This window comes from Scardinius erythrophthalmus (assembly GCF_964197995.2).
Source record: "Scardinius erythrophthalmus genome assembly, chromosome: 11".
NCBI classification, from domain to species: domain Eukaryota; kingdom Metazoa; phylum Chordata; class Actinopteri; order Cypriniformes; family Leuciscidae; genus Scardinius; species Scardinius erythrophthalmus.
Genome location: NC_138231.1, coordinates 13162570 through 13190199, shown reverse-complemented (window position 1 = coordinate 13190199; position 27630 = coordinate 13162570). Strand labels below are relative to the sequence as shown.

The window sequence follows — 27630 nt, the reverse complement described above, 5'->3', positions numbered from 1 at the left end:
AATTTCTGGCTTTTACATGGAGTTATATGGAGTATAATAGCCTATTTGTGTGTGTGTGTGTGTGTGTGTGTGTGTGTGTGTGTGTGTGTGTGTGTGTGTGTGTGTGTGTGTGTATGTGTGTGTGTGTGTGTGTGTGTGTGTGTGTGTGTGAGAGAGAGAGAGAGAGAGTATGAGAACTCACCTTGATGCGTCTGAGAAAATCAAAAAATGCACCTCAGCTCTCAGAACTACATGGAGTAAACAAAAACAAAGTAAGTGTATTTATGCATCTGCTGCCTTTTGATGGTGAGAAATGCAGACTAAACAAAGCAAGTGGATTTAAACGCGTGCATGCAAGCCTGCTGGTCATTTGATGGTGGGAAGAGCAGCAAGCAACATGAGAAAGGGCTTGACTTGTAGTGAAGTTTTAGAGAGATGATTATGCAGCCTGACCCCTCCAGCGAGCTGCAGGATGTATCGTCTTCTCCCTCTGACACCACAGACTCAGGAGAGTCAGATCCTGATTTGGATGTGGCACCTTCATCATCCTCTCTAGCCTCCACTGAAGTCGAGGAGGAATCGGAGGATCCTGGATCTGGATGGATTGGGAGAAACGGCGAAGTGTGGTTTTCCACCAACTCGGAGACAACTCCCTTTCTTCAGCCTGCCAGAGGCATGACTCCAGGGCCGACGTGCTATGCCATCGCAAGGGTCCAGAACATGGATTCTGTGTTCAATCTGTTTTTTACGGAGTAAAAATAGGAGGGGAAGGCGATGATCCCACAGGCAATGTGTGGACTCCCCTCTGGACCTGTAGATGCCGGCCAAAATCAGTAGCCCCATGTAGGCACGGAGATCTGTGGAGTCCACCCCGGTCCAGTTTCTCATTGTGCGGCGCCCATGGAGATTGGTCATGCTGACAATGAGGTCAATCATCTCCTCCGTAAAAAAACAGATTGAACACAGAATCCAGTCCACATTCACATTTTATATTGAAAATAAGTCATTTTGTGTTTTTTTTTCCCCAAATCAGTCATTTATGAATTTGGCAATTAAAGAGTTAAAATCATAATATTTTTAAAAACATTTAGTAGTTTTGAACAGGACTGAAGTTGATTAATAGATTTATGCAAAAAAAATTGAAAAAAATATTTATCTGATACATTTTTACAGCAGTTTAAAGTAGTGGCTGTTTTCAGCCACGAACATAACGAAAGGGTAGTGAATTTGAACAATGCACAAGGGTTAAGTAAAACTTACATTTTCAGGCACCTCTAGAGTATCATGTAACAAGCTACATTTTCCCTAAAGATTGGCAAAGTAGTGACCAAACGTATATATATAACTGTTTTAACATCACTTTAATTATAAATTATATTACTGGATTGTTTTATTTAGACTATATTTAAAAAGACATTGCAAAAGCACTTACAAAGGCACCAAAACGTAATTTCTAATAACCCTAAACAAATTACATCTTTAGAAACAACCAAAATTTTAGTGATTACAATGCTCATCTTGCAAAAGAAATGTAATAAAAATGGGACACTTTTTTTTTTTTAAACAATCACTATGCTGCCTACAAATTCCAACCAGATCAAAGTCATTTATTAAAACAGTATATATCTTCCTAACTCTATACTGCCTGTGAAGCCAACAATTTCTACACACAACGAGATTCTACAATTTCAGCAATGCAGAATAGCCTCAAGTTAGCGCGCAAATGTAATATGGCACAATTATTTCCTGCAATAGTGAGACAGAAAAGGAGAGAGCGGAGAGACTAAATTCAGCACAGACACACAAACACTCACAGTATGTTTCACTGCAGTATTCCTGAAGGGGAAGGTGTTTTCTTGAGAGAGAGCAGCAGAAGCTGCAGACTGAATCCTCCATAGTGCAAACAAATCTAAAAAAGCATGTTTTCAGTACTACTGCAGGTTACTCATATGATTTAATGTTACCTGTGTTAAGGTCCCTTTCTTTTTGTCGAGTGGAAATACACAAAGGCTTTAGAAATATCTGCATTCAGCAAACGCAGCAAAATGAGCAAATATACCACATTAAAGCATAGAGGTGATGATTTTATCAACTGTGTCAGCCGACAGCCGTGACGGAAAGATGGAACTGAAGAAAATGGATCTAGCAGCAGGATTTGTCCCTCTAGGATCACACACAGGACTTCTTAGACTCCACCTCGAGCCTGAGCCCGCCACGACAACTTAGCCGAAGCCCAGCGAGGATGTAAAGCCAGAGCCCACTGCAGACCCAGTGCCTAGGAGAGCCAAGTCTGACCAGGTGCGTGAGCAGCAGAGCATGTAAGCGAAGTGGAGCGGTGTGACGCTCAGCTCAATATTCCATGCACGTGTGCTCCACTCAGTCGCTCACGGCCCAAGCGAACGCTCCACTGTCCACTCATGAACCGCTCATGCTCACCGGTAAAACAAATCCCACTCATTCCCACTCTGACATAAAATGTTTCTTTAGTAGGCTAATTGCTTCACGTTTGTAATGAATTTCTTGAAAAATTATCATGCCCATAGAAAGCACAGAGATGAAATGCACTTAACAAAAGCTTATCAAAGCACACCTGGATTTTTTACTGGCGTTAATAAAAGGAACATGTATTAAAGCTTAAATAGACCAAAACTGCGGTCTATTAAAAATGTCTCAATCTTACACAGGAATTTACTTTTAGAAACATTAGCTTGGACAAAGTATCAGGCTTCAGGCTCATGCGGTGTGCCCAGGACAGTAATCCAGCGGCGGAAAAGACCCGCTCAGCACCGGAAGAACCACAGGGGATGATGAAAGACTTTGTGGACGACCCTGGGTAGTTGAGGGAGGGATCCAGCATGGGTTTTCCAAAAGCCTAAAGGACGTCTTCCTGTGGACCTTTTCTCATTGAGCCCAGGTACTCCTCCATCTCACCTCTAGCACTGTCAGCTACAGTACACTCAAGTTGCTCTCATATGAGCCGAAAATGCGGGCCTATTTGGAAGCACTTCTAGCCTCAATCACTGTGTCCATATTATCCACACCACTGCATTCTCCCTCCTTCACCAACAATTCACGAATCACTGCGAGTTGATTGCTCACTATACCATCCCTAATGATTCCATCAGTTTAAACGTGGATCCAATACAGCCGCCAACACAAGGTGCTTGTCAGAATAGAATATGTTAATACGAGTAGAGACGTAATCTGACAGTGTCTCCACAAATCCACGAATGGGGAGTGAGCGATTCTCAGGCACACAGGACAAAAGCTGTTTAATTTCCATAACAGTTAGAAGAATCATGCCAAAGTTTCCGAGCTCTTTTTGCATAGCAGTTGTAAGTTCTGCCAGAGGAAATAGCACCTCAGTCAGGGCTTGGAGTTGAAGTACGTCATTCATGGTCAGCTTACGGTGTTCATGGATTTTCAGCTTGTTTTGGAATTGTGGGTCTCTTTCAAACATTTTCATTACTGATTTGATCATGCGCAGGTGACACATGCTGGGGTGGGACGCACATTTAGTCTATCAGCCGGCCCAAGGTGGAAACGAAGGAGGGAGGAGGAGCCATGGGGAAGCCAGGAGCCCGACCGACTGAGGTGGAGACCAGGGTGGTAAAGACCCAGACAGAGCGGGAGTTGTGGGTCACTTTTGGCTCCTCCTGCCGTGGTCTCCTCCATCGTCCTTGGTGGTCCCCTCTGCCAGCTCTGCATCCTTCTCCTAAGCCCCCTTCCGCCCTCCTCTTTTGGACTTATTAAAGGGGTCATAATGTAAGATGCAAGTATCTGTATGTATCTGTTTGTGCATGTATACAATCTCCCACAAAGCGATTTACTTTGTCTAACAGAGAACACTGATCCAGAGCTGCCTAAAAGGCCTTGATCAATGTCCAGATATTACTACTTCAAACGTCCACGTCACAATGTGAAATATTAGTATAATTCCCGCCCAAAGGCATATGCAAAGAAAGAAGTCCAGGTTTCAATGAGCTGAACTGTTGTCGTCATGTCGCGGAGTGTGTTTGGATGGAAAACTGCTTTTGCTTTCAGAGGTTAATCAGAGGTTTACTTGTAAAGCTGTTCCTGCGCAGTACAACCCAAAAGTTTCCTTGTGTACAGCGCATTTTGTAGAGGACAGCTTCCTGAACCTAGAAGCTGTTGTCTCCAGCCGCGTTCATATGTAAATTGCTTGAGATTATTTCGTCCATTAGATCGAAAGATCTGGAAAAGCCCATACCACCAAAAGACCCTCTCCTGGTTGACAGAAGTGGTTGACAGTGGACAAAAGAGACGGATTAAAATACCAGGTTTTAACTTGTGATCTGATCAACCAAAATGCATCTTAATTCCAGGTGTAAACAGGGCCTAAGTTGTTTGGCCAATCACAACACACTGGCCAGGGTCAATCAGGCCAATGGACCTTCTTCACAGACTGTGATGATGCGTTTTAATGGTCATCAGCATCGTAAATCCTGCCAAGTTTTTTTTAGATATATATATATATATATATATATTTTTTTTTTAAATGCATGTACATTTATAACACTATACTTGGTATTATATTACCTTTGCATCAAATTACAAAAAACTATTTTGTTAGAATGCTGTTTCTAATACAGCGACTATGAGTGACGGTAAAGTTGACATCTTTCTCTCCTCTGACTGCCGTTATCAATCTCTCTGCTTTTTACTCTTTTTGAAAGTTGTGAAAACACTATTGGGGAGTTTTTCTGTTGCTATTTGAGCAAATGGGAACACACAAATATATATAGTATAATGTAGTCGATGTAACGATAATGTACTACATATAGTCTCTCATTCACAGCTATGGAAGTTTACCCAACTATAACGACTTCCACTTCTGAGAAAACCAGAAATGTGAAAAGGGTCTATCAGAGTTCTCTGAACTTTTCAGAAGAAGGGGCATAGTAAAAATTACATGTAGTAATAAAATTAGATACGCTACATTCAACTGCTCAATATAAACAATATATTGTATGTGTCAGATTACGATCGCTGCCGAATTAATGCGCAGGCTGCAGTCTTAAATGCAAGCAGGCAGGATGCCTGCAACTCATGAGTCTTATGAGCCATTTTAAGGTGTAAAACAATAGGGATAGTTCTTAATTCATCGCTGATTTATTTGTGGTTCTAGTGTCAATTGGTGGTGTTTTAAATAAACACATGGGTATAGCTCATTCAGTTTATATGTGTATTATGATGATACTTAAAGGGGTCATGAACTGAGAAATAAAATTTTCCTTGAGTTTTTACATATAACAGGTCATCATAGAATAAGAATATCCTGTAAGTTTAAAAAATTGAAAACTTCCTTGTTATTCCAAAAACAACTTTTATTGTTACGAAGCCCAGCGAACGACTCGTTCATGAATGTGCCTCTTTATGACCTAATAAGGTAGTGAAAGACCGCCTCTGCAGAAGGAAATCAACGCCTACTTCATCTTCGCAAGTTTGGCCCCGCCCACTGGCTTGTTGTGACTCAGATGACGAGAGGAGATACAGGATGGACCACAAATAACTTCCAAAAGATCCTAATACTAGGAATGTGGTTATTTTATTTATATTCAACAAAGTGAATGTCTCAGCTGAGCATTATTTATTTGTATTCGGATCATTTCACTGTGGTTTCTTTGGTAAAACAGTCGCAATTGTCACAGGCTTTGCAAACAGACTTTACTATATGGACTCGACAATGCCACAACATGTAACTGTTAATTCTAATGACTGGTCTGTGACCAGTGATTTCTGATAGTGATATGTAACAATAGCCTACATGTTCAGTCAGATGATCTTTGTCTATGTGCCAGTAAATCAAACCAGTGAGTGACTTAACGGTCTACTTCACATTGTTACTTTTAGCAGGATGAAAATAATCTGTTATTTAAACGAAAGCATCCGTTATTGTGCAGAAATCGAGTTGCAATGACGAGATCACATTCATGCACTGAACATGTCTGTGATCGGCTCCAATGCTCATCACTGCAACCTTTCTAAATATACCGATCTAAATATAATGCCATAGATCTAAATATAATACTATATAATCAATACTTTACACGATTAGTAAACCTTGAGAGCTGTAATAGTAAAAGCGTGCTAAAAGTTTGAGAGTGTTCCACATGTAATACTATTTTATATGCAAAGATGTCAGCCAATCACAGCAGTGGGAGTTTACACTGCAGTCTCACAGCAGACACGCCCCTAAAATCAGGGTAGGAATAATGCCTTTAATTTCTAAATTATGACAATTTTTTTATGTAAAAATCATACTAACATTATAAATGCAAAAACATTACAAAACAATAAAACAATGCAGTTCATGACCCCTTTAAGGGAAATAGTTATTATAGCAGTACACAACATAAAACATGTTGTGTACTGCTTTTATATCCATAGGGACATTATAGACATGGATGATGATGCCATTTAGGACACCACCCAGTATTTTTATCTTCAGGGGTAATAAAAAATAAAATAAAATAAAAACTTTAATGGAGACAAAATTACAATAATGTAAACCATGAGCCTGTGAGGAAACCATGGATGTGACTCTTTATGATAAAAACATAATTTAATTCACCAGGATGCTCTTTAAGTCAACCTGATAGTGATTTAAAAGTTTCTGATATCACTACCTTTCACCAAGAAAAACAGACAAGCCAGTTTCTTTAAGTGCAGTGCAGTATACACTGAGTACTATGTAAGCATGCATTAATTATGTAGTATACGTCTTCATACTGTACACCCTGTGACCTAGTTTTCTAGTTAAAATATATATGAGCATATCCATTTTTGTATCTGCACTCATTCAACATCTAATAATTCTTTTTTGAAAATAAAATCTAGAAAATTATTAATTATAACAATTATTAAATATAATAATTATGACCGCCGCTAGCGTAGCTAGCGAAAGCGGTCATATAGGGATTGTCAAAGTTTTTTTTCTTTTTTCCCGTCATCTAACTGATTTTTTCGTCAACGATACCAGGGACACCGAAACACCGGGGAACATGAAATTTGGTGGGCATGTAGCCCCACTAGACTTCTACGGAAAAATTTCGTTTGGTCCCCGGGGGCCACTCCCCCCCCCCGCGCTGGGCCCCCCCAAACCCAAAAAAATGCAGTTTTTCCTAAATAACTACCTGAACCGTGGCACCGAGGATGAAGAATTTTTTATGGTATGTTGGTCTACTAGACTTTTAAGGAAAAATTTCGTTTGGTCCCCGGGGGCCACTCCCCCCCCCCCACGCTGGGGCCCCCATGAATTTTTCGTCAACGATACCAGGGACACCGAAACACCGGGGAACATGAAATTTGGTGGGCATGTAGCCCCACTAGACTTCTACGGAAAAATTTCGTTTGGTCCCCGTTGCCACTCCCCCCCCGCGCTGGGCCCCCCCAAACCCAAAAAATGCAGTTTTTCCTAAATAACTACCTGAACCGTGGCACCGAGGATGAAGAAATTTTTATGGTATGTTGGTCTTAAGGGCCCACATCAACCTAGCCCATAATCTATTGTCAAAGTTTTTTTTTTTTTTTTCGTCATCTACTGAATTTTTTCGTCAACGATACCAGGGACACCGAAACACCGGGGAACATGAAATTTGGTGGGCATGTAGCCCCACTAGACTTTTACGGAAAAATTTCGTTTGGTCCCCGGGGGCCACTCCCCCCCCGCGCTGGGCCCCCCCAAACCCAAAAAATGCAGTTTTTCCTAAATAACTACCTGAACCGTGGCACCGAGTATGAAGAAATTTTTATGGTATGTTGCTCTTAAGGGCCCACATCAACCTAGCCCATAATCACTCATTTGTGATTTGCGCCCCTCCCATAAAAAATGAAAATGCAATATTATTCTGCTTTAATCGCCCCTATCTTCAGTTGAGATGTTCAGAACTGCACCATATTTCATGTGTATGATTAACTTGACATCCTCTGGGGGTATGCTAAGTTTCGTAGAATTTCATCGATGAGGGGGTATAAAATAAATTCATTTATGTGCACATTTAGTGACTGTACACTCATCGGCCTGTAGATGGTGGTGTTGAGCGAAGGGTTGCTGGTTTAGGATGATACTGTCACTAAGGTTGCCAACTGTCCCGAATTAGACGTCCCGTATTTTGGGCCTAATTTATTTGTCCCGTGCGTGACCTCCCGTGTCCCGTTTTTTGACAAGCTGATAAACCACTGACTGATACAACAGCAACAGCAGCAGTGCTGACCACGACACTTGAGAATGATCACCGACAGCTGTCATCATCTAATCACAGCTTTTTTTAATCACTGTTTTGAGACAAATCATTGTTTGATTTGCGAACATCCTCTGCCGTCTGGTCGCTTCCGCTTCAAGCCGGACTCGTCTCACGCTAACGGTAATTTCCTTTCACTGTCCACGCTTTGATTTCGGCTAATCAATTTTGGCGAATGCAAACAACGTGATTATTGTTCATGAGTCTAACATCCAGCCACGCAAGAAAACATGTAATCTACCCGAGGGAATAATATGCTCAAAAAACATTTCTGATTATTATTAATGTTTTAAAGCTTTTAGAAAGTACATAGAAAGCTTTTGTAACATTACCTTAACTGTCACATTTGATTAATGTAATGCATCCTTGCTGAAAAAAAGTAGGCAATTACTTTCTTTATTTTTTTTCCCAAAAAATAATCTTACTAACCCCAAACTTTTGAACTGTAAGCCTAGTGTATAATGTTAAAAAAGCTTTTTTATTTTAGATAAATGCTGTTATTTTGAACTATGGTTTGTTTGTAATGTGACTTTTTTCATGTATGACATTAAAATTATTTTTAGAATTAAATACATAAATAGGTTAAGCAATACAAATGTGTTTTTGTCTGATAACCTTTTAAACACAAACTTAACTGCAGACACTGAAATGACGTACAATAGCCGCGTTTCCATTACCCTTCAAATTGCGCAAATTGAAATTGCGAAATAAAAATACGCTCAATGGAAACACGTCAATTTCGCAAAAACTCCCGTTTATCGCAAAAAAGTTTTTACGCTCTCATGAGGTGGTTTTTCAGGCAATTCGAAAAAGGAATATTTCGCAAAACTGCAATGGAAACAGTTTTTGCGCATTTACAGTCACCTGACTTAGAAGACGCGGTGTGTTTGAGGTCCATGTATAGCTACGCAAATAGGCCTAACAATTATTTTATATTATTTTATTTTAACATTTAATAGGCTATATTTAGAGGACGCTTTTATGCAAAAAAAGAACAAAGCTGAGTGTGGAGCGCGCACTGCATGGCACGGAGGCGCGGTCGCGAACACTTGCATTTTCCTACCAACAGTGGAAACAACTTAAAAATACTCTATCATTTCTGGTCATACAGAAAATAATAATACATTATTCTCAACTACTTTTATTTGTGTAAACTCACAAGAACAAAATAAAACGTTGTGCTTGTGTAAAGTAAAAGAAAACAATCAGACGCACTTTCATGATCTCCGTAAACTGGAGCGCGAGAACTGAAACAAATATAGGCTAAAGCTTGAAATGTCCACTTTAAAACGAACAAATTCGAATCGAAAGCTTACCTTCTGATTTTGTAATTCGAAAGGTGCATTTCTCTCTAAAAGCGCATCTGCTTAACAGCGGAGATGGAGATGTGATTTTAGCCAAAACAGTAGTTTATTAATAATATTAATGGCTCTTCTCATTCAGCACTGCGGGAAAAACATCAATTCCAGGTTCTAATTTGGCCTTAGAAAACCAGTAAAATCGACATGTTTTCCATATTAATTTGTGACTATTTTAAATGTTTAATAAAGGGGCAAAAAGTCATAAACAAACATCTGAAAATTCTTCGATATTTACTTTTTTGCGCAGCAGCTGGTGTAGCCAGTTCAAATTAAAATTTTGGTGTTCCACTTTGCGTTTTAAAAAGACAACAACCGTTCATTTTTCGTTTTTCAATTACGGGTTAAAAAAAGGAAAAACGAATGGACACAAAATAGCCTATGGATCGTTTGGACAGAATACGAGACAGAGTTCTTTATTAAATTCATTAAAAAATAATAATAATTAGACTATAGGAATACTGGATTCTAAATCTCAAAGAAATGCCACAATCAAAACCTCGGAGCAGAAATGAGGGCGAAACACCCAGAAACTCCATGTGTCGTTCGCATTATAAGGGTCTTTCCCTGCCATTAATGCTTGGATAACACGCCACGTCTCCTTTCATTAATAATAATAATGTCTAATGCGGTGGCTGTGATATTATATAAACCAACGTCAGTTGCCGTGATTTTGGGAATGACTTATCGCGAGAGAAAAAAGGATGTTTTAGTTGCATAACATCGGTAATGGAAACGCCGTCATTTCGCAATAGTTTTTTATCGATATTTAGATAATAGCGCAAAACATTTGCGCAAATCTGTAATGGAAACGCAGCTAGTGTGTGATACAGTACAAATATTTTGAGTGTCCCTCATTTTCCTATAAATAACCACGATTGTCCCGCATTTTCCTTTTCTGAAGTTGGCAACCCTAACTGTCACACACACACATGCAGGAATACAAACAAACGCAAGCATGCACACACACTGACATACACACACATACAAATCCACATGCACAGACACACACACACAAACACACACGCGCACACACACACACATGTACGCACGCATACATACACACACACACACACACACACACACACACACACAGACACACACAAACACACACATACACAAACACACACACACACACACACACACACACACACACACACACACACACGCACATACTACTACTTTTTTTAGGTATATACATAAACACGCAATACAGCCAAATTGCTCCACGTCATTTATTTTTGTGGAAAGCCAGTGCAGGCCTGAGCGGCGGTCATATTTTGTACCGCCATGCGGTACATCTAGTTATTCGAACATTTTCTCCCATTATTATGCAGAGACAACAAAAACTAATTGACACGTAGGTTGATTTCCCAAAAAAGTATAAACACTGGCTTTGTGGCGCTATCAAACACTGCTATTTGTTTGATCATCACAACAAGCCCAACATGCCAAATCCATGTTTTTCCCGAATAAAAGGAAGACAGAGTTCGGGAAAAGTGTTTCATGTCATCCTCATGGCAAATCCAAATGGTGGCGCTAGTGGCACTGAAATTACATGGGTTTCATTCACAAAAAAACAAGTAATGGTTCATAAAACCAATATTAATTGTTTTATAAATGAAAAAAAAAAAAAAAAATACTATTCTAGTCATATTCCCTTTTAGAGCATTCCTTCTGCTGAATAGTTTTTGTTTTTTTGTTTGTTTTGCTGAGCTAATTCAAATGTCCTGCTGAAAACATTCCCCAGACTCCTCATATGTTAGTTGCAGTTGTGAGAAATTGCCTCTCACCTGAAATATTAATACTGCTGCTGTCAGAACACATCTGTGCCATTAGACTGAGCCTGAGGATTTCAGACGAGCTAACCACACAACTACCACGTGCACGCACATCACACACAGACACACACACACACACACACACACACACACACACACACACAGACACACACACACACACACACACACACACACACACACACACACACACACACACACAAAATGTGATTAAAGATCTAATTATGCATGAAGATTCAGATTGGCCGAGTATCTGTTTTTAACTCGAGGGGACAGGAACATGTCGCTGGGTCAAAACTGACACTACAAATCTCATCAGTCTCATAAAGTTCTGGAGGGCACTACACATGCTTCATATCTGCTCTCTTAAACTATATATACAAAAGAGATGTGTTATGTAATGCTATATTTGTGATTAGATTTATTATTCCAAATTCACATATAAGTAACATTTAGGTGTCTGATCTGAACTTTTTGATATATTGCAAATATAAAATATATAACAATATAAAATTATTCAGTTACTTTTGTTACAGTGTGCATCTGAAATAATATATAAACAATATATTTTAAGATCCTGCATTATGTGATGCAAAACAGCATTACTATTATTATTCTGGACTAATGAGCAGTCATGTTGCTTAGGAATGGTCTGGTCATTGGTCAACACTTTAAATAGCCACAAATTACAATAATTACATCTCAACAAAGAGAACAAGAATAATCTCTGGCCCCCTGGATGGACACTGATCTGGCCACCTGAAAGGGCCACATTGGCTTCGTGTGTAAACGGGATCTCCAGTTAAATCCTGTCCTTCAGTTATGCCTACAACTTTGTTTTTAAAAAACCTGATCCGCATGTCGACAATCGCTTGTCAGTTCAGTTGTAGGCGTGGATTTGCTAACAAAGGCCAGGATGTTTCTCGAGCTTCTGTTACTGGCATTGTATGGTCAGTGCATTACACTGGCTGGCAGTTCCAGAATGGGTAGCTTAGCACTGCCTTGGGCTCATGTGTCTATAGTCGTGCCGCTGATCCATTTATCCAATTATGATTTACAATGCTGGCTAAGGCAGAGTCTTACCTGTGCAGGAGAGAGAGGATCAGTTGTAAAAATTTGGCTCTGACATCATGCACTCCTGCATCACAGAAGAAGCTAAGCTTCTTTACACGTGGGGAGGTGAAGGAATGCATTATCGGATATGGTTATTGGAGGTCTCGACATCTAAAAGCCATAATCAGGACACTCATCATTCTCTCATTTGTGACAATATGTACTGACCTGTCACCACATACAAAGATTAAAATCACCTGACAATCACTGACAAAAATGCCAGTGAAAAAGCACGTGGTTCTCAAACTTTTTGCCTTTAAGGCCCTCTAAAAGAAATTGTAAAGGCCTTGCCCTCTGAAATTAGTAGTGTCAATAAATAAAAATAAATAATGATAATTAATTAAGTTAAAACGGTAGGTCCGAGAAGAAAAAAAAATAGAAATTGTATTCATATAAAATTGAATTGTCAATTTAGGTGTTTTAGAACCTCATCTTGATTTTAACTATTATTGCTACTTTAATATAAACAATTTTAACTAAGTTTAAGTTGTTTACTGAGACCACCTATTTTAAATCATTTTAAGAAGTTTACTGAGGCCGCCTGGTGGACCACGCCTCCGTTTGAGAACTAAGAAGACTGACTGAGCATGAAATGAAAAAAGCAAATGAGATATATGCAGAGAAAGCAGGTAATTTATGCCAAAGGTTAAAAAATAACCCAGTTGTATAAACCCAGACTAGTTTTACTAGCCGTTTTCCCCCGACTCCAGGGCCTGACCTCACCTCTCTGTCCGTCGGTACTTTTCCGCAGGCGGAGCTCTACCGTGACGTCACGCGGGATACAGCTCCGTGGCTTTTGTTAAGCGCGTGCTCCAGAGTCGCTGTCAAAGCTCGCTCGCTCACCGATCTAACAATCTCGATACCCGGAACGACAGGGTTGTACGGACGCAGAAACGAGCCATATCTATTGCTTTTGCAATATCCCCAACCAACAGCTTTTAATTGACCTTAAATATGTCTACCATCGTCAACCGTCAACCAGATCAGGTAAGAATCAATCTTATCAGTAGTGCTAATATGACTGAAGCTTCATGTCTTCTGTCCTCCCAGGATTCTTTCATACTACGTGTTTATTTCTAAAGATCTACAACTGAATTTTTTTTTTTTTTGCTTTACGTTGTTATTTTGTGTTACACATACAGACACTTGTACTCACGCGATTGCCATATGGTACGTTGTAATCTACTGTGTGCAATCGGCAACTGCATGCGTTGCTCGTCTCATCGAGAGATAGAATCGCTCGTGTGAGATCAACGTTTGCAGTGTGCAGCAAACCGTGATTTTTTTTTTTTCAAACGTTGAGTTTTTTTATTTATTAATCGTAATTTATTTTAAATGAACGAAATAAAGTAAGTAATATTTTACTACAAAATAAACGGGCGGTTGTACAGTTACAGCTAGTGTAACGTCACCAACTGGCATAGTATTGCGGATGCTGCAATATTGCACATTCAATTCATTATACATTGGGCAAGCAGCTCTACACCCACTAAGTTACTTTCATATGATTTTCGTTTCATTATAAAAGAGGCTTCATACACTCACATTTAGCTGCTTTGCCTTGTAAAATTGGATTGTGCTAACCATGATTATACGTTACTGTCGTTGCCTGCTCACAATTGTAACATTTTTCCATTCTTAAAATGAAATAATTATTTATCCTTTATCATCATTAAAAAGAAAAGTAACTGCCGACGAACACACGAATGAAATTAATGAAAAATTGGAACGGGACGATTTGTCAAGGTTAAAAAAAAGAGTGACCGGTGTGGTTCATTGAAAGCAGTAACTTACTCGTGTATTTTGACGCAGAACATTAATTTTACCTCATCGTTGATCGTTAGTCAGGAATATGTTAAAATTACGACCAGGTCCTACTGACCTAGTTTTGGATTTTACTGTAGGCTTGGTCGAGGCGAGGGGTTCAGAAACGTTCTAGGTTCCGTATGATGCAAGCTTCATTGTGCGCAGTGTTGCCAACTATTTTCAAAGGAAAGTAGCTAACGCCTCCCCTAAAAGTCGCTAAATGTCGCTAGATGACGTCATACGTCAATTAGCATATTCATGACGTCATCGCGGCGTATTTGCGTTCTGCCTGCCTAATGTTTTTTCTCGTTAAAATCATGCTCACATACTGTATTTTAATATAACATACTATATTATACTATAATATAATATAATATGGCCGAATGTCCAATAAAGCTGTTTTACTATATTTTTTGTCAGACAATAGAACGAGTAGCTGTTGAATGACTATTTTTTTATATGTGTAAAATGAATTGAGAGAGTTCGGGAACCGGCTGAACTAAAGCACTGTGATAGTGAGTATTACAAGTGATAAGCACAAGTAATAAAATAAAATGGTCAAACTAAATTCTTTAAATATAAAACAAAAGATAATAAGTCCGTCCGTGGAAACAACACTGCTCATTCACGTCTGTTCTGTGCTGCTGCTCCTCTCACAGCCATTCACTGAACAGGGTAGACGCAAAGAGAGGTGTGTGACGGCAAGGAGAACGCAAACCTCGCGCTCGCAGGACTGTGCTGGCAACATTTGGAGGTTACTGAGGTTTGTCCAAAAAGTAGCTAGATTTGTCGCTAGTCGCTTTTTTGAAAAAATGTCGCTAAAGGGGTCTGAAAAGTCGCTAAAAATAGCGACAAAGGCGCTAAGTTGGCAACACTGATTGTGCGGGGAACGTGGATACGAGGCGTGTTGATGGACACGTCATCTGGCCAATCGTATCGCTCGGAATCATACGTTCTGGCCTATCCGGATTCGCGGATGTAATGGGGCGTAACCACAGAAATTTGTCCCTTTATGTTTTATCGTTTGCACTTAGCATCGATGATATTTGACTGGAATTTACATATGGTCTCATACATTTAGAAGATATTTGGTGATATATATAAACTATATATATTTGTAGAGTTTAAATTATTTACACACTGTTTTATTAAGCTGTATTTCTCTAAAATCGTGCGTTTATGGAAAAAATTGTTTATGGAATTTCCCTGTCTGGTTATAGGTGTTATTATTATTAATATTATTATTTGCTTCTTTTCTTTCTATGTATATGTTCTCTCTACATACCTGTAATAATTTTCACAACCTATGTTCCCATTCCAACTGTACATCCCATTTACCGTGTTGTACACATCAAATCTCCAGTCATATTTAACAATCCCATTTACAAGTCACAGGAATCAGCAGTTTCACTTCTCATAAAGCCGTTTCCGTTCCTTAACTCCACATCTGCCTATGGGTGACCTAATTGTCACTGCAGTGCTTCATTTGTAAGGGAAATATACGCAGCAAATGCTGTGCTTCCTAAACTACAACCTTTCCTTGTCCATTTTGATACATAGATTCTTAGAGAGTAGAAATAAAAGGCTGTTTTTTGTATTTATTTTCAGAGAATTACTTGGCTGTTTAACTGCCTTTACTCCATTGCATGTTGTGGTTAATGTGAATCACACAGGGACATTTTCTATTATGGCCGCTGTGAATAAAATCAGTGTTCTGTCTTTCAAACATTCTTTCCATACGTGGTGAAGGATTATGCAATTTTCCAGCCTGTTCTCATGTGTGAGATCACCCGGTGGCTCTGTTAGCTCACTCCTTAAATTGTGTTCTCCCATTAACCTTTTTCCATAAAGGTTAGCGCTTCATTAGAGAGGGGCAGATATAAATAAAGAAGCAAAGATACCAGCAGCTTTGCTGCCCTTTGCCTTCAGAATGTAATCTGTTCATTCACAAAGTAATTAAATAAATAAAATCTAAATAAATAAAATTCTACAAAAGTAATTATTGTAATTATTATGATGGAGCAGTCATAATGTGTTTCCTTTCCATCTTTGTAATTACGAGTTTAAATTTCATTCTGCTGTCTGTGGGTTTATGGAAAGAGTGTGTTTTAGTTTAGGCTGAGAGAGAGTAAATTACGGATTTTGGCAGGTGTTATCTAACCCCTGGAAATGCAGCTCAGACTTTAGTTCACATCTGAATATGATTTTATGATATCATTTTTCACCATGTTTCTTCCATAGCCTCTCATGATCTTGCACAACCATTTGAACAGAATGTTGCACACCCAATGTCCTTCCTACATATTTTATGCAGACTCTACATAAGTTTATCACTGTTGTGCAAGCCATTCATGAGCTTAAAGGTACATCGGGGGATTTGGCTACAAAAAGTAGCTAGTTACTATTAGACGTCCAGGGCCATTCATTAAAATCATTATTATTTGTATAGCATTAACAATGCCAAGGTCATGACTCATAGTCTTGATTCCTGGTAAAATTTGCTGTGAATCAATTTGCATAGAAAAATCTGGCCAATGATTAAATCTAAATGTTAGCAAGCCTGTGTGTTTCGGACACTGACTAATGTAGTTCACCCTTTTTCTCAGAGCTGGCGGAGTTCCCAGAGAGAAAGCGTGACTTGCAAAAAGGGGTCTCATGACGAAGACCAATATAATTGTATATGTCGCTTGTGGGGCACACTATAAGCGGGTTGAACTATCTAAAATTGCATGCAAGAAACACAATGTCCTCTTTAGCCTCAGTTTTATTTTTTAGCATGGCCATAAGCGATGCATTAAGTTGTTGCTCAATCTGGGTTATCTGTTGAGTACTGCTGCGGAATCAATAGAACAACTGTTGCTGTGTGTTTAAACCCATTCTCCTCTTTCTCTCTCGCCTCGCTGTCTGTCCCACGCTTACTGACTGAGGGGGCTGTTCTCTGCATGCCAGAGGGGACAAAAAAGATTATATGCACAAAATGGTCTTTCAAAGTGTTTTTCTGCCACCACGCATTTCAAAATCTGTCCGTCTTTTTGTCTTTTCACCCTCTGCTTTGTCAGTAATTGTATGAGGATGCTGTGGTTGTCAGCACACAATCGACAGATTTGTGAGTCCAACTGAAGCTGCGAAGTCACCGTAGGCTTTATCTGTTGTCTAACCCGTAAGTGCCCTGGTTTAAAGCGTCAGTTCCTGATTCCACTCCAAGTGGACCAAAAGCTCTCAGATTAAGGTCACTAGCTTGACACTGAACAGTTCAGACTTATCAATGAGTGGAAAGTTTCACGTTTTAAGGGTCAATGACATTACTTTTATTGTTTTTTTACCTAAAAATATTTTTGGATTGTCAAGATCAATACATTTATTAAAATATCAGATAATTTGACTGTTTACTGACAGGACATGGTTAATTCAGGTTGTAAAATGTGGCATACTCCCCAAAAACTAAGAAAAAATAAATAATGAAAATGATATAAGTGTATATATAAATATATTAAAACATTTTTAAAATACTGGAAGATGTTCAATGGGTAATTTTATTAAAATTTAAACTTTTATTTGTTTGAACACATTCACTTAACGGGTTATATTTTAATTGTATTTATTTATTTAAAGGGGAGCTTTCCTTTCGGATAATCTTATGACCCTCATTGATTTTATTAAGATCTCTTGACTTTTTTTAAAAGTAGGAACAAGCTTAGATTAACTTTAGATCTGAGATTTAGTGGAATAAACTTCAGTGTTGAAGATCAGACAGTTGAAACAAGAAATGTTTTGGCGAGAACTTATAATGAATCATAATTTAACGCTTCCATCTTTTTACTCATCCTTGTGCTTAAAAGTGTTTCTCCAATGCCAATTATCTTCAAGAGGAAGCATCCCTATGAGGAGGTAAATTAAGGCCTAGAGTTTTCCGATTACTGTTTTCAATAATCAGCCCCTGCGTAGGAAATAGCAAGAGAGGATGAGCAGATTATCCAAAGACCTCCACTGCCTGCATTTACGCCGACTGAGGCTGAAGTGAATAAAAGGATGTGAGTGGAAAAATACCAGCAGGTTTTCATGCAAAACACAAGGATTCCACACTCTGGAGCTCATTTGTTTTTCGCTTAACATTTTTCCATCCCCACACAGCTGAAGCCACATCATTGTGGGAATGTGATAAATCCATCAAAATTCCAGACCGAGTGAGTTCTTGGTTTTGTGACCATCCTCCGCCCCTAGAATTGGGCCATCTGCTGGCTGAAAAAGCATTGAAAGACCAATGGAAATTTCCGGAATTGCGGGTGTGGTAGAGCCATGTGGTTAACGGGGGAAGGACATGGAGAGAATTTGTGTTTGGGTGTTGTAGAAACGGTCTGACCAAGGGAGGCTTGATGGGAAGTTTAGAAAAGCATGTCCTGAGATTTAGGCAGCTTCTTGAATTAAGTCTGTATGAGACAGATTCTGTCCGGATTAATTTGAACTGTCTTTGCAGCAGAAGTGAAGGCTGATCCTGAATAAGGCACGTGTTTAACACCATGAAAGCAATCAGTGGTGTAAAGCTGGGTCAGTCTATTATCTGCAGCGTTTCTGCCCTTGAGCGACACATGAACCTTTCAATTCCATTGGTTCTTTTCACATCAGTAATAGATGTTTTGGCCATTGATGTTCTAAAAATTGCTATTGATGTGATCAGTGATAATCCTGCTATGTGGTGTCATTACAACCTCTTGTTTGTGATTTGTCCTGCAGGTTATAATGCACGATCAACACAGAAAAGGTTTGAGTCTATAGCCAACGGGACACCCGAGGACTTGATTGCAGTCACTCTAAGCCTGAGAGTTTGAGTCACCTCTGACCCCCTGCTGTGCCCTCTGGTTGCCTGGCATTGCCTTTTCCATCCACTTCCAGTGAAGGAAGACTCAGGCACTCCCATTCCTGGTTCTTCTTCACTCGTGCCTTTTTACGGCTTTCCCAAGTAATCTATCTCTCCCAGACCAACGTCATTCGGTATTAGGTAAGCGCATGACTTATACATGAGACTTAGTGTTATGTAGATGGTTTCATAGTGATTATAGACTGTGGCAGCTTTTTAGCCTGCAGCTAAAATGAGTGATACATTGTATTTTTGTTATGTGCGTGGGTGATGTTTATGTAAGATGCACTGTGTGGGAAAGATATTTTGAGGTAAAATCATAAAATTGACTCAAGATTGTTTTTAAAAAAAATTTTTTGTTGCTTTTACAAAGGCTTAATTTCCAAAAATGATTCCCAACGGATATTTGATCTTTGAGGACGAAAGTTTCCTGGATTCTACCGTGGCCAAAATGAACGCCCTTAGAAAGAACGGACAGTTCTGTGATGTGAGACTTCAGGTAACACACCCTTTTTTAACCTTATTATTCTCGGTGTCATTACGAGAAGGCTGAAACATGATTCAGGGAAGAAGAGTGTGTTTCATTAGACGCAGGTCCTGGATCTTTGAATGGCCTTTAGCTGTGTGACGTTCATTAACAGACAAAGCCAAACCCTGTGTTCAAAATATTTCAAAGAATGCTTGGAAGCTTTAACAATAGATTTAATAGTTAATTATCAAGATTAATTTCCTAAAAGACTCTCTTGTTCCAAATAGAAATATTGTAAGTTGTATCTAGATATTTGTTTTGGTAGGCCTAGTTAAAGGGATATTTCACCCAAAAATGTCATCATTTACTCACCCTCAAGTTGTTCCAAACATGTATGAGTTTCTTTCTTCTGCTGGACACAAAAGAAGATAATTTGAAGAATGTTGGTAACCAGACAGGTGTCGGTAGCCATTGACTTCCAAAGTATTTTGGTTTTTCCTACTATGGAAGTCAATGGTTACCATCAACTGTCTGGCTACCAACATTCTTCAAAATATCTTCTTTTGTAAATGATGAAAGAATTTTATTTTTTGGTGAAATCCTTTTAATGATGCTGCCAAGCTATTACTATTGCTAATACTTAATATTTTGGATTTGTTCAAATTTGTATAGCAACATACTAAAACCCACTCAGAAACACCTTAGCAACATTTGAATGGCCAAACATCATATCTGAAAATCCAGATTTACTTCTTTTAATTTACTTTCTGTTTGTAAATTAAAACAAATGGTGCCTATTTCTTTGTTACAATGCCATCATAGACTTAACCGTTGCCCTTTTTATCTCTGCAGGTGTGCGGCCATGAATTGATGGCTCACCGGGCAGTGCTGGCTTGTTGCAGTCCGTACCTGTTTGAGATCTTTAACAGTGACCTGGAACCTCACGGAATCTCCCATGTAAAGTTTGAGGATCTGGACCCTGAGGCTGTGGAGATCCTCCTCAACTACGCTTACACTGCCCAGTAAGAGACACACAATATGCAATCAACCAATCTGGGCCATCATAGGGCACTTTTTCTACCAAATGAATGGCTTCCCATTTGTGGCGATCAATGATTTCTGATATTTAATTTTGCTTTCTGCAGGTTGAAGGCAGATAAAGAGCTGGTTAAGGAGGTTTACTCCGCAGCCAAACGGCTCAAAATGGACAGAGTGAAGCAGGTAGGCATATTAAGCATGTTTTTGTGTATTTGGGACAGGTTTACTTTAGATGAAGCCCTAACCTACTCTTTTGTACCTGCTCCCAGATCTGTGGCGACTACCTTCTCTCCAAGATGGATTCCCAGAGTGCCATCTCCTATCGCAATTTTGCCAGCTGTATGGGAGACGGGCGTCTGCTGGGCAAGATCGACAGCTATATCCAGGAGCACCTTCTAGACGTATCTGAGCAAGAGGATTTCCTCAAGCTTCCACGCCTTAAAGTGAGCTGGCCTTTAACCTTTCGGGTCATGTAATATTCTTGATTGCGCTTCTGCTAACCGCATGCTTTCTTTTGGTCCGCTTTATAGTTGGAGGTGATTCTGGAGGATAACTTGACCTTGCCTAGCAACGGCAAGCTGTACTCCAAGGTCATCGGCTGGGTGCAACGCAGCCTGTGGGAAAATGGCGAACCCCTGGAGCGACTGATGGAGGAGGTCAGTACTGCGCTCCACTGTGAGCTCCTCTCTCTCCTCCCTCACTTCTTCCCCCTCGTAATTCATCCCATTCACAGATTTAACAGGTCCGTTCACACCAGCCATCTTAACGGTAGAGGTCGGTTGGGTTTGTTCTCTTTGGCTTCCATATATATTTTTTTGTTTGCTCTCCCCCTTTACCCACAAGTCACCCCGCGCCTTTAAGAATATACATTTAGGTACAGAACGGGGCTGTTACACCCTCCGCAAAGGGGAGTGGGTAGTCCAGGTGAGCCAATCTAAAAGCCTCCTGAATGTTCAGTGCTGTGCAGTAACTGCAGCTACTCTTGTCTGCTCGCAGAGAGTGACATGGCATGTTGCCGTCCAATGACATCTCTCTCTTCTCTAAGCAGGTGTGTGAGTGTGTGAGTGAGTGTGCGTTCTTTGGGAACCAGCACTAACAATTCTTCCTCCCCACTGATTTATCTCTCCTTAGGTTTATTAGAGCAAACATCAGCAGGATTCTCACAAGACTGAAGAAACCAAGACTGGGGGCCTCCAGGGTAATGAGTCAGTGAATGAAAGAAAATAACAAAAGAACGAGAGGGAGCCATGGTGAAACAAGTGCTAGGCTCCTGTCTGTTAATCAAATGCACTCACCAACAGTACACAGTTCATTTAAAATGACACTTCAGATCTCTAAGTATCAATGCGTTGAACACTTCAAGACATTCACATGTTAAGTCCACCTCACATACGACACCTCACACAACACAAGTCAACTCGCATATGCATGCATTGCAAAGTAAATCAAAGCATGTTACACAGTTGTTCATGCACACACTTACAGGATATTCAGATAACTGACTAAAATGAATGGTTTATGCCACTAGGGCATTTTACATTTACACAGTATACATTTGAATACTGATTACGTACCGATGAAAATAAAGGAAGAGAGCCATCGGCTTCATAATGGCACCTACAATGCCTTTTCTTCTAAATAAAGGAAGTGGAAACTGAGTGCAGCTTAGAGGGATGTTCTCAAGTCGCTCTCAGTTCCTAGTTCCTTTTAATCTGCTTTTGGACACATTCCCAGTAGGGATGGGCACAAGTACTCAAAAGTGACAGCTGCAATAATTGCATTACATGATTATTTTATTTTTTCTAATTTCAGAACATTTTACAGCAATCGGTATTCAGTAAACTACTATAGCTATACACAAATGGCCTCATTTGTAATTTTTTGGATTTTCAGCGTTACATACTGGTCCTAATCAGTTGGTATCAGCACTGTAGACAGTCGGTCAAGGGCAGCTCCTTAAAAATGCAATACTCATGGTGCAAGACACTTAAAAACTGCAACTGTGCTGTACTCACTTAATATATCTGTCGAGTACCCATAGACAAAAATACCGAAATGCCCATCCCTAATCAACACTGATGCACATTTTTTTTACTTCTTTCAATTTATTATACTACTTTATTTAATTTCAGTGGATTTTTTTCAGTTATTTGAACTGAATTTTGTATTTAATTTGGTTTTGAATTCACTTTTCTTTAAACTTGAAGACGATCCAAGATTTTTTTTTTTTTTTAAATGAGGGACTCATTTTTTGAGCTGTTAAAGTTGAAAACAGCTAACCAGTGTTGACCTGGAGTTTATGTGATGACGTCTGATTTGACTAACCCCCTCAGCTGAGAAGATGGCTGCAGGATGACCCCCTGAACATGCACTGATGAAGCTTGTTTGTTTCCTTCTCCAAACTTAAATGAAGGTTCCCAAGATGCTTTGTGGCGAAAGTACTGTGATCCACATTCTGCTGTTTTCAGTGCAGTGAAAAGTCCCGAAGATCTTGTGAAATGATCCACAGCAACACTGTGTTCATATTCTTAAAGAAGCTTTTTTTTACCAGCATCTTGCAGCGAACGAGCGCTATGGTCCTCCCCTTCTTAACTTTTCTTCCTTCCCTGACCCACGTAGTTGGGTGTTCTGTTGTCATGGAGACAGCCACATGGGTTTTGTTGTCGCTGTGTGTTTTGCAGGTGCAAACGCTGTACTATTCGGCCGATCACAAGCTGCTCGATGGGAGCCTGCTTGACGGGCAGGCTGAGGTGTTCGGCACTGAGGATGACCACATCCAGTTTGTGCAGGTACACAACCAGCGCCGAGCTCTTCTCAGGCTGGACCGCAGCAGACCCGTAGCGAATGCGGGATTTAAGTGTAATGCTAGCAGAGCAGCTGCTTTGTTGTGCTGGGCTGTTGAGTCTGAGCGTTTTAAGGCTGAAGAGATCACGGTGTGTCCGTGATGAGTGTGTGGATTGGGTTTTAGTACTGCTTCTAGTGTGGCTTTACATTGGGATTAGATTAAAGTAGATAAATGGTCAAAGGAATATTCCAAGGTTCAGTACAAGATCAATCAAAAGCATTTGTGGCATGATGCTGATGATCACAAAAACTAATTTCCCCAAAAAGAGAAGCGAAAATGGAGGTGAATACTCACTTCCAATAGTATAGAAAAAATGTAAACAATATGCATGTTAACATGATTTTAATGTGACAAGAAAATGACTAATCTTTAAATGTTCTATTCTAAATACTAATCTTCTTCGAGTTATATCCAACTCTGTTGCCATGACAAAGTAATGGCTAAAATGCCTGTAAAAATGAAGACTTAAACCCTTACAGCTCAAATAAGACAAGGTGTAACAGAAGAATAAATGTATGTCTAAAAGTGATAAGCTTCATATTTGTTTTAAATCCTTTAAAAATGGGCCCCATTCACTACAATTGTTAGTACCTTACCAAAGCCTAATGGTTTGCTTTTTAAAAGAAAGTGAGGCATGAGTCAAAATCAACATTATGCCGCAAATGCTGTCGACTGCGCTTAACTTTCATAGAACCGGGAATATTCTTTTAACCTGATGTAGCCTGCATCTGATAAGTTGAGTCGGGTTTACGCCTAGACGGGTCTGGGACTGTGTGAGGTTGTATGTGTGTGGACCATGGGCTCGGAGTCTGTAGCTGCACTGTGCCTTTGCAGAAGAAGCCCCTACGTGAGAACGTACACCGACAGCTGAGCACCAGCTCCTCTGGCAGCCTCTCCCCCGGATCTGCCAAACATTCCTGCAAGCAAGAGTGGAAATACATAGCTTCTGAGAAGACAACCAGTAAGTTTGCACCTTTGATGTGTTCATCAGATCGTTGAGACTTCTCTGCGGTCCCTTCAAGTTATCTTTTCCTCTCCCCACAGACAATACATACCTGTGTCTGGCTGTGTTGAACGGCATGCTGTGCGTGATATTTCTGCATGGGCGCAGCAGTCCCCAGGCCTCGCCCTCGTCCACACCTTGCCTAACCAAGAGTCTGAGTTTCGAGGGCCAGCCGCTGGAAGAGGAACCTGAAAAGCTGATGGCACCCATGCGATACGCTCGCTCCGGCCTGGGCATCGCTGCTTTGAGCGACCGACTCATCGCCGCAGGTTGGTGGACAGCACAAAAGAAACTTCTGAATGTCTCTCTTGCCTTCGTTAAGCAACTCTGATCTGTTATTCAGGAGGCTACAATCGGGAGGAGTGCCTGAGGACTGTGGAATGTTACGACATGAAGACTGACAGCTGGACTTTCATTGCTCCAATGAGGACTCCACGTGCTCGGTTTCAGATGGCCGTGCTCATGGTGTGTACATGGTCAAATGTGTATTAAGAAGTAGTGTTTGAAAGTGCTGTGAAATAACTTGTTTTTATCCAATCAGGGTCAGCTTTACGTGATGGGTGGGTCCAACGGCCATTCTGATGAACTGAGTTGTGGGGAGACGTACAACCCCAGTGCTGATGAGTGGACTCAAGTGCCAGAGCTCAGGACCAATCGCTGCAATGCAGGTAAAAACTTCACTTTCGATAAAATACTTTACTTGTAGCTTATTGGCCATAACATAAAACAAAACAAATGATCTATTGGTTTTAGCCAGAATCTGCGCATCCCTTCAAGAGATTTTGCATTTGTCCATTCAACACAGAGAATACAGTACGTTTAGATTCATCAATTACTGTCTTCTTTCTTCAGGTGTCTGCTCTCTGAACAACAAGCTGTACGTTGTTGGGGGATCAGATCCTTGCGGACAGAAAGGTCTGAAGAACTGTGACGTTTTTGACCCCGTGAGCAAGGCCTGGACCAGCTGTGCCCCTTTAAACATCAGTAAGTCATGTTGACGTAAAAAATATCCCTATAATTGCTTCCACAGGGGTTTCTGGCACTTAAGAGATCACAGCTTAAGCGTACAGCAGGGATTACACTGATAAAAAGCCAGATGGATCTGCAGAAATGGTTCTCAATGTTATTTCCGTGCATCTACAGGGAGGCATCAGGCTGCCGTGTGTGAGTTGGATGGCTTCATGTACGTGATCGGAGGAGCAGAATCATGGAACTGTCTGAACAGTGTGGAACGCTACAACCCAGAAAACAACACTTGGACCCTTATTGCCCCAATGAACATAGCCCGCAGAGGAGCTGGAGTGGCTGTCTATGAAGGTAAGCAAAGAACAAATTGCCAGTATATGACCATTAAGCTTGCATATGGTGACTGATTTTTATTTTTTGTTGTTGTCTCTCTCAGGTAAACTCTTCGTGGTGGGCGGCTTCGATGGCTCTCACGCCCTGCGTTGTGTTGAAATGTATGACCCCGCCCGCAACGAATGGAGGATGCTGGGGAGCATGAACTCGCCACGCAGCAATTCTGGTGCGGCCGTGCTCAATGATGTCATCTACGCCGTTGGCGGCTTCGATGGAAACGACTTCCTCAACTCAGTTGAGGCCTACAACCCTAAAACAGACGAGTGGAGCCCCTGTGCCGATGCCTTCACCAATTCCTAAGAGCCAGGGGGCGGGGAACCAAATGGGGACGGGGGGTTATCTCACTCAAACTAACAGGCTTAGTGACGTAATCGTGCTTTGTGATGTCCTGTATGTATGCGGGAGGGTGGGCGGGTGGGTTTTTGAGGCGTGAGGGTGGTCTCGTTGGGTTCTTCTTCACAGGAGTCACCCATGAGGCTGATTTTTCTTACAGTTTTGGGTGGGGGAGGTCCGTTGGGGGTTGCTTAAAGCAACATTAAGCCTTTGCATATTGCATACTTTATTTTTTGTTGTTGTAAATATTGTTGTTTCTCTTTTTTTTTTTTTTCATTTTAAGAAGAATGCCAACATTTATTGCACACTGAGTGTACCTTTTTGAGTTGAGTAGTTTTAAGTTTCTCAATAATTTTTAGCGAGTTGAAGACAGGATTGATTGGTTGAACCCATTAAGGAAGTGATTTTTTCTTTTTTTCTTTTTTTGCTCACCTCATTTGAAGCTCCATGCTTATACAAAGCCTTATTTTACAAAACATTCAAACACATGGCTTTCCTTTTTGTATCATTAGCCATGACGTAGGATTACTGTACCAATCTTTAAAGATTGCCTTTTTTATATTTTTGATACACTGCAACGTAACCAATAGATAGATGGATGAGCTAGCAGGCACAAAACACCCATGAGGTTATGAACTCTAACCAGTGCCAGTTTAGTTACACTCACATGCGTATAGTCAACCACGCTTCAGTGCTCTTGCTCATTAGATCTTTTGTTACTATTTCTTTTGTTTGACTGTTTCAAACAAGTGAGACGATGCTCATTTCTTTCTTGATATATTCTCTTTTTAATATTTTCTGTGTTTAGCAATTGGAAGCAACAAAAGAGTTTTTTGGTTCTACGGTTTTGTTTTTTTCCTCAATTATTTGGCGGATAAAATTCTGTACTACATTTGTTATGAGCTGATATTTCCTTACTAATAAAACCATTTCAGCCTGTGAAATTATTTTGGTTTGTGTCTCTAGAAACAGTTTTGAAAAGGTCTCTTTAACTTGGATTGTGCATTGAGGATGTTTTGCACATTTTATCTCAAGAACTGAATTTTGGTTTGACTTTGTGTAGCATGATTCTGTTAGGATTACAATAGTGTTTAGTTTATAAGTGGGTTTAGGATCAGATGAAGGGAAACTGGAATAATTTATTATCAGTCAATTTATTTCTCTTCTTATCCAACAATCCAACTCCCACACTCCATTCACAAATACTAACCTGTTTTAATCCTAGACAAATCACATTAGTCGTGCTGGCAGGTCTACAGGAGGGATTATAGGTCTTTTCTGGCACTTTATACTCAGGTCAGTCATGAAGTCACTGCAATTACCCTCTGGTACTTGCTTGTGGTTTCTACTATAAAAGTTTTTTTTTATGCATTAATTATGCTTTGTAATGCACCTTATAATGCATATCT

At 40.1% G+C, this 27630-nt stretch overlaps 1 protein-coding gene across 1 annotated transcript; it reads left to right on the top strand.

Annotated features, from left to right (window-relative positions):
- Nucleotides 1-13322: 13322 nt before the first annotated feature.
- On the top strand, nucleotides 13323-27162 carry ivns1abpa (influenza virus NS1A binding protein a). The gene is made up of 15 exons (XM_081378012.1): nucleotides 13323-13500; nucleotides 19051-19315; nucleotides 19548-19673; nucleotides 20496-20665; nucleotides 20789-20864; nucleotides 20951-21124; nucleotides 21212-21337; nucleotides 23363-23470; nucleotides 24361-24487; nucleotides 24571-24798; nucleotides 24873-24994; nucleotides 25071-25197; nucleotides 25382-25513; nucleotides 25673-25846; nucleotides 25932-27162. The coding sequence occupies exons 3-15, from the start codon at nucleotides 19563-19565 to the stop codon at nucleotides 26186-26188; spliced, it is 1932 nt and encodes a 643-aa protein (XP_081234138.1). The 5' UTR covers nucleotides 13323-13500; nucleotides 19051-19315; nucleotides 19548-19562; the 3' UTR covers nucleotides 26189-27162.
- Nucleotides 27163-27630: the final 468 nt, after the last annotated feature.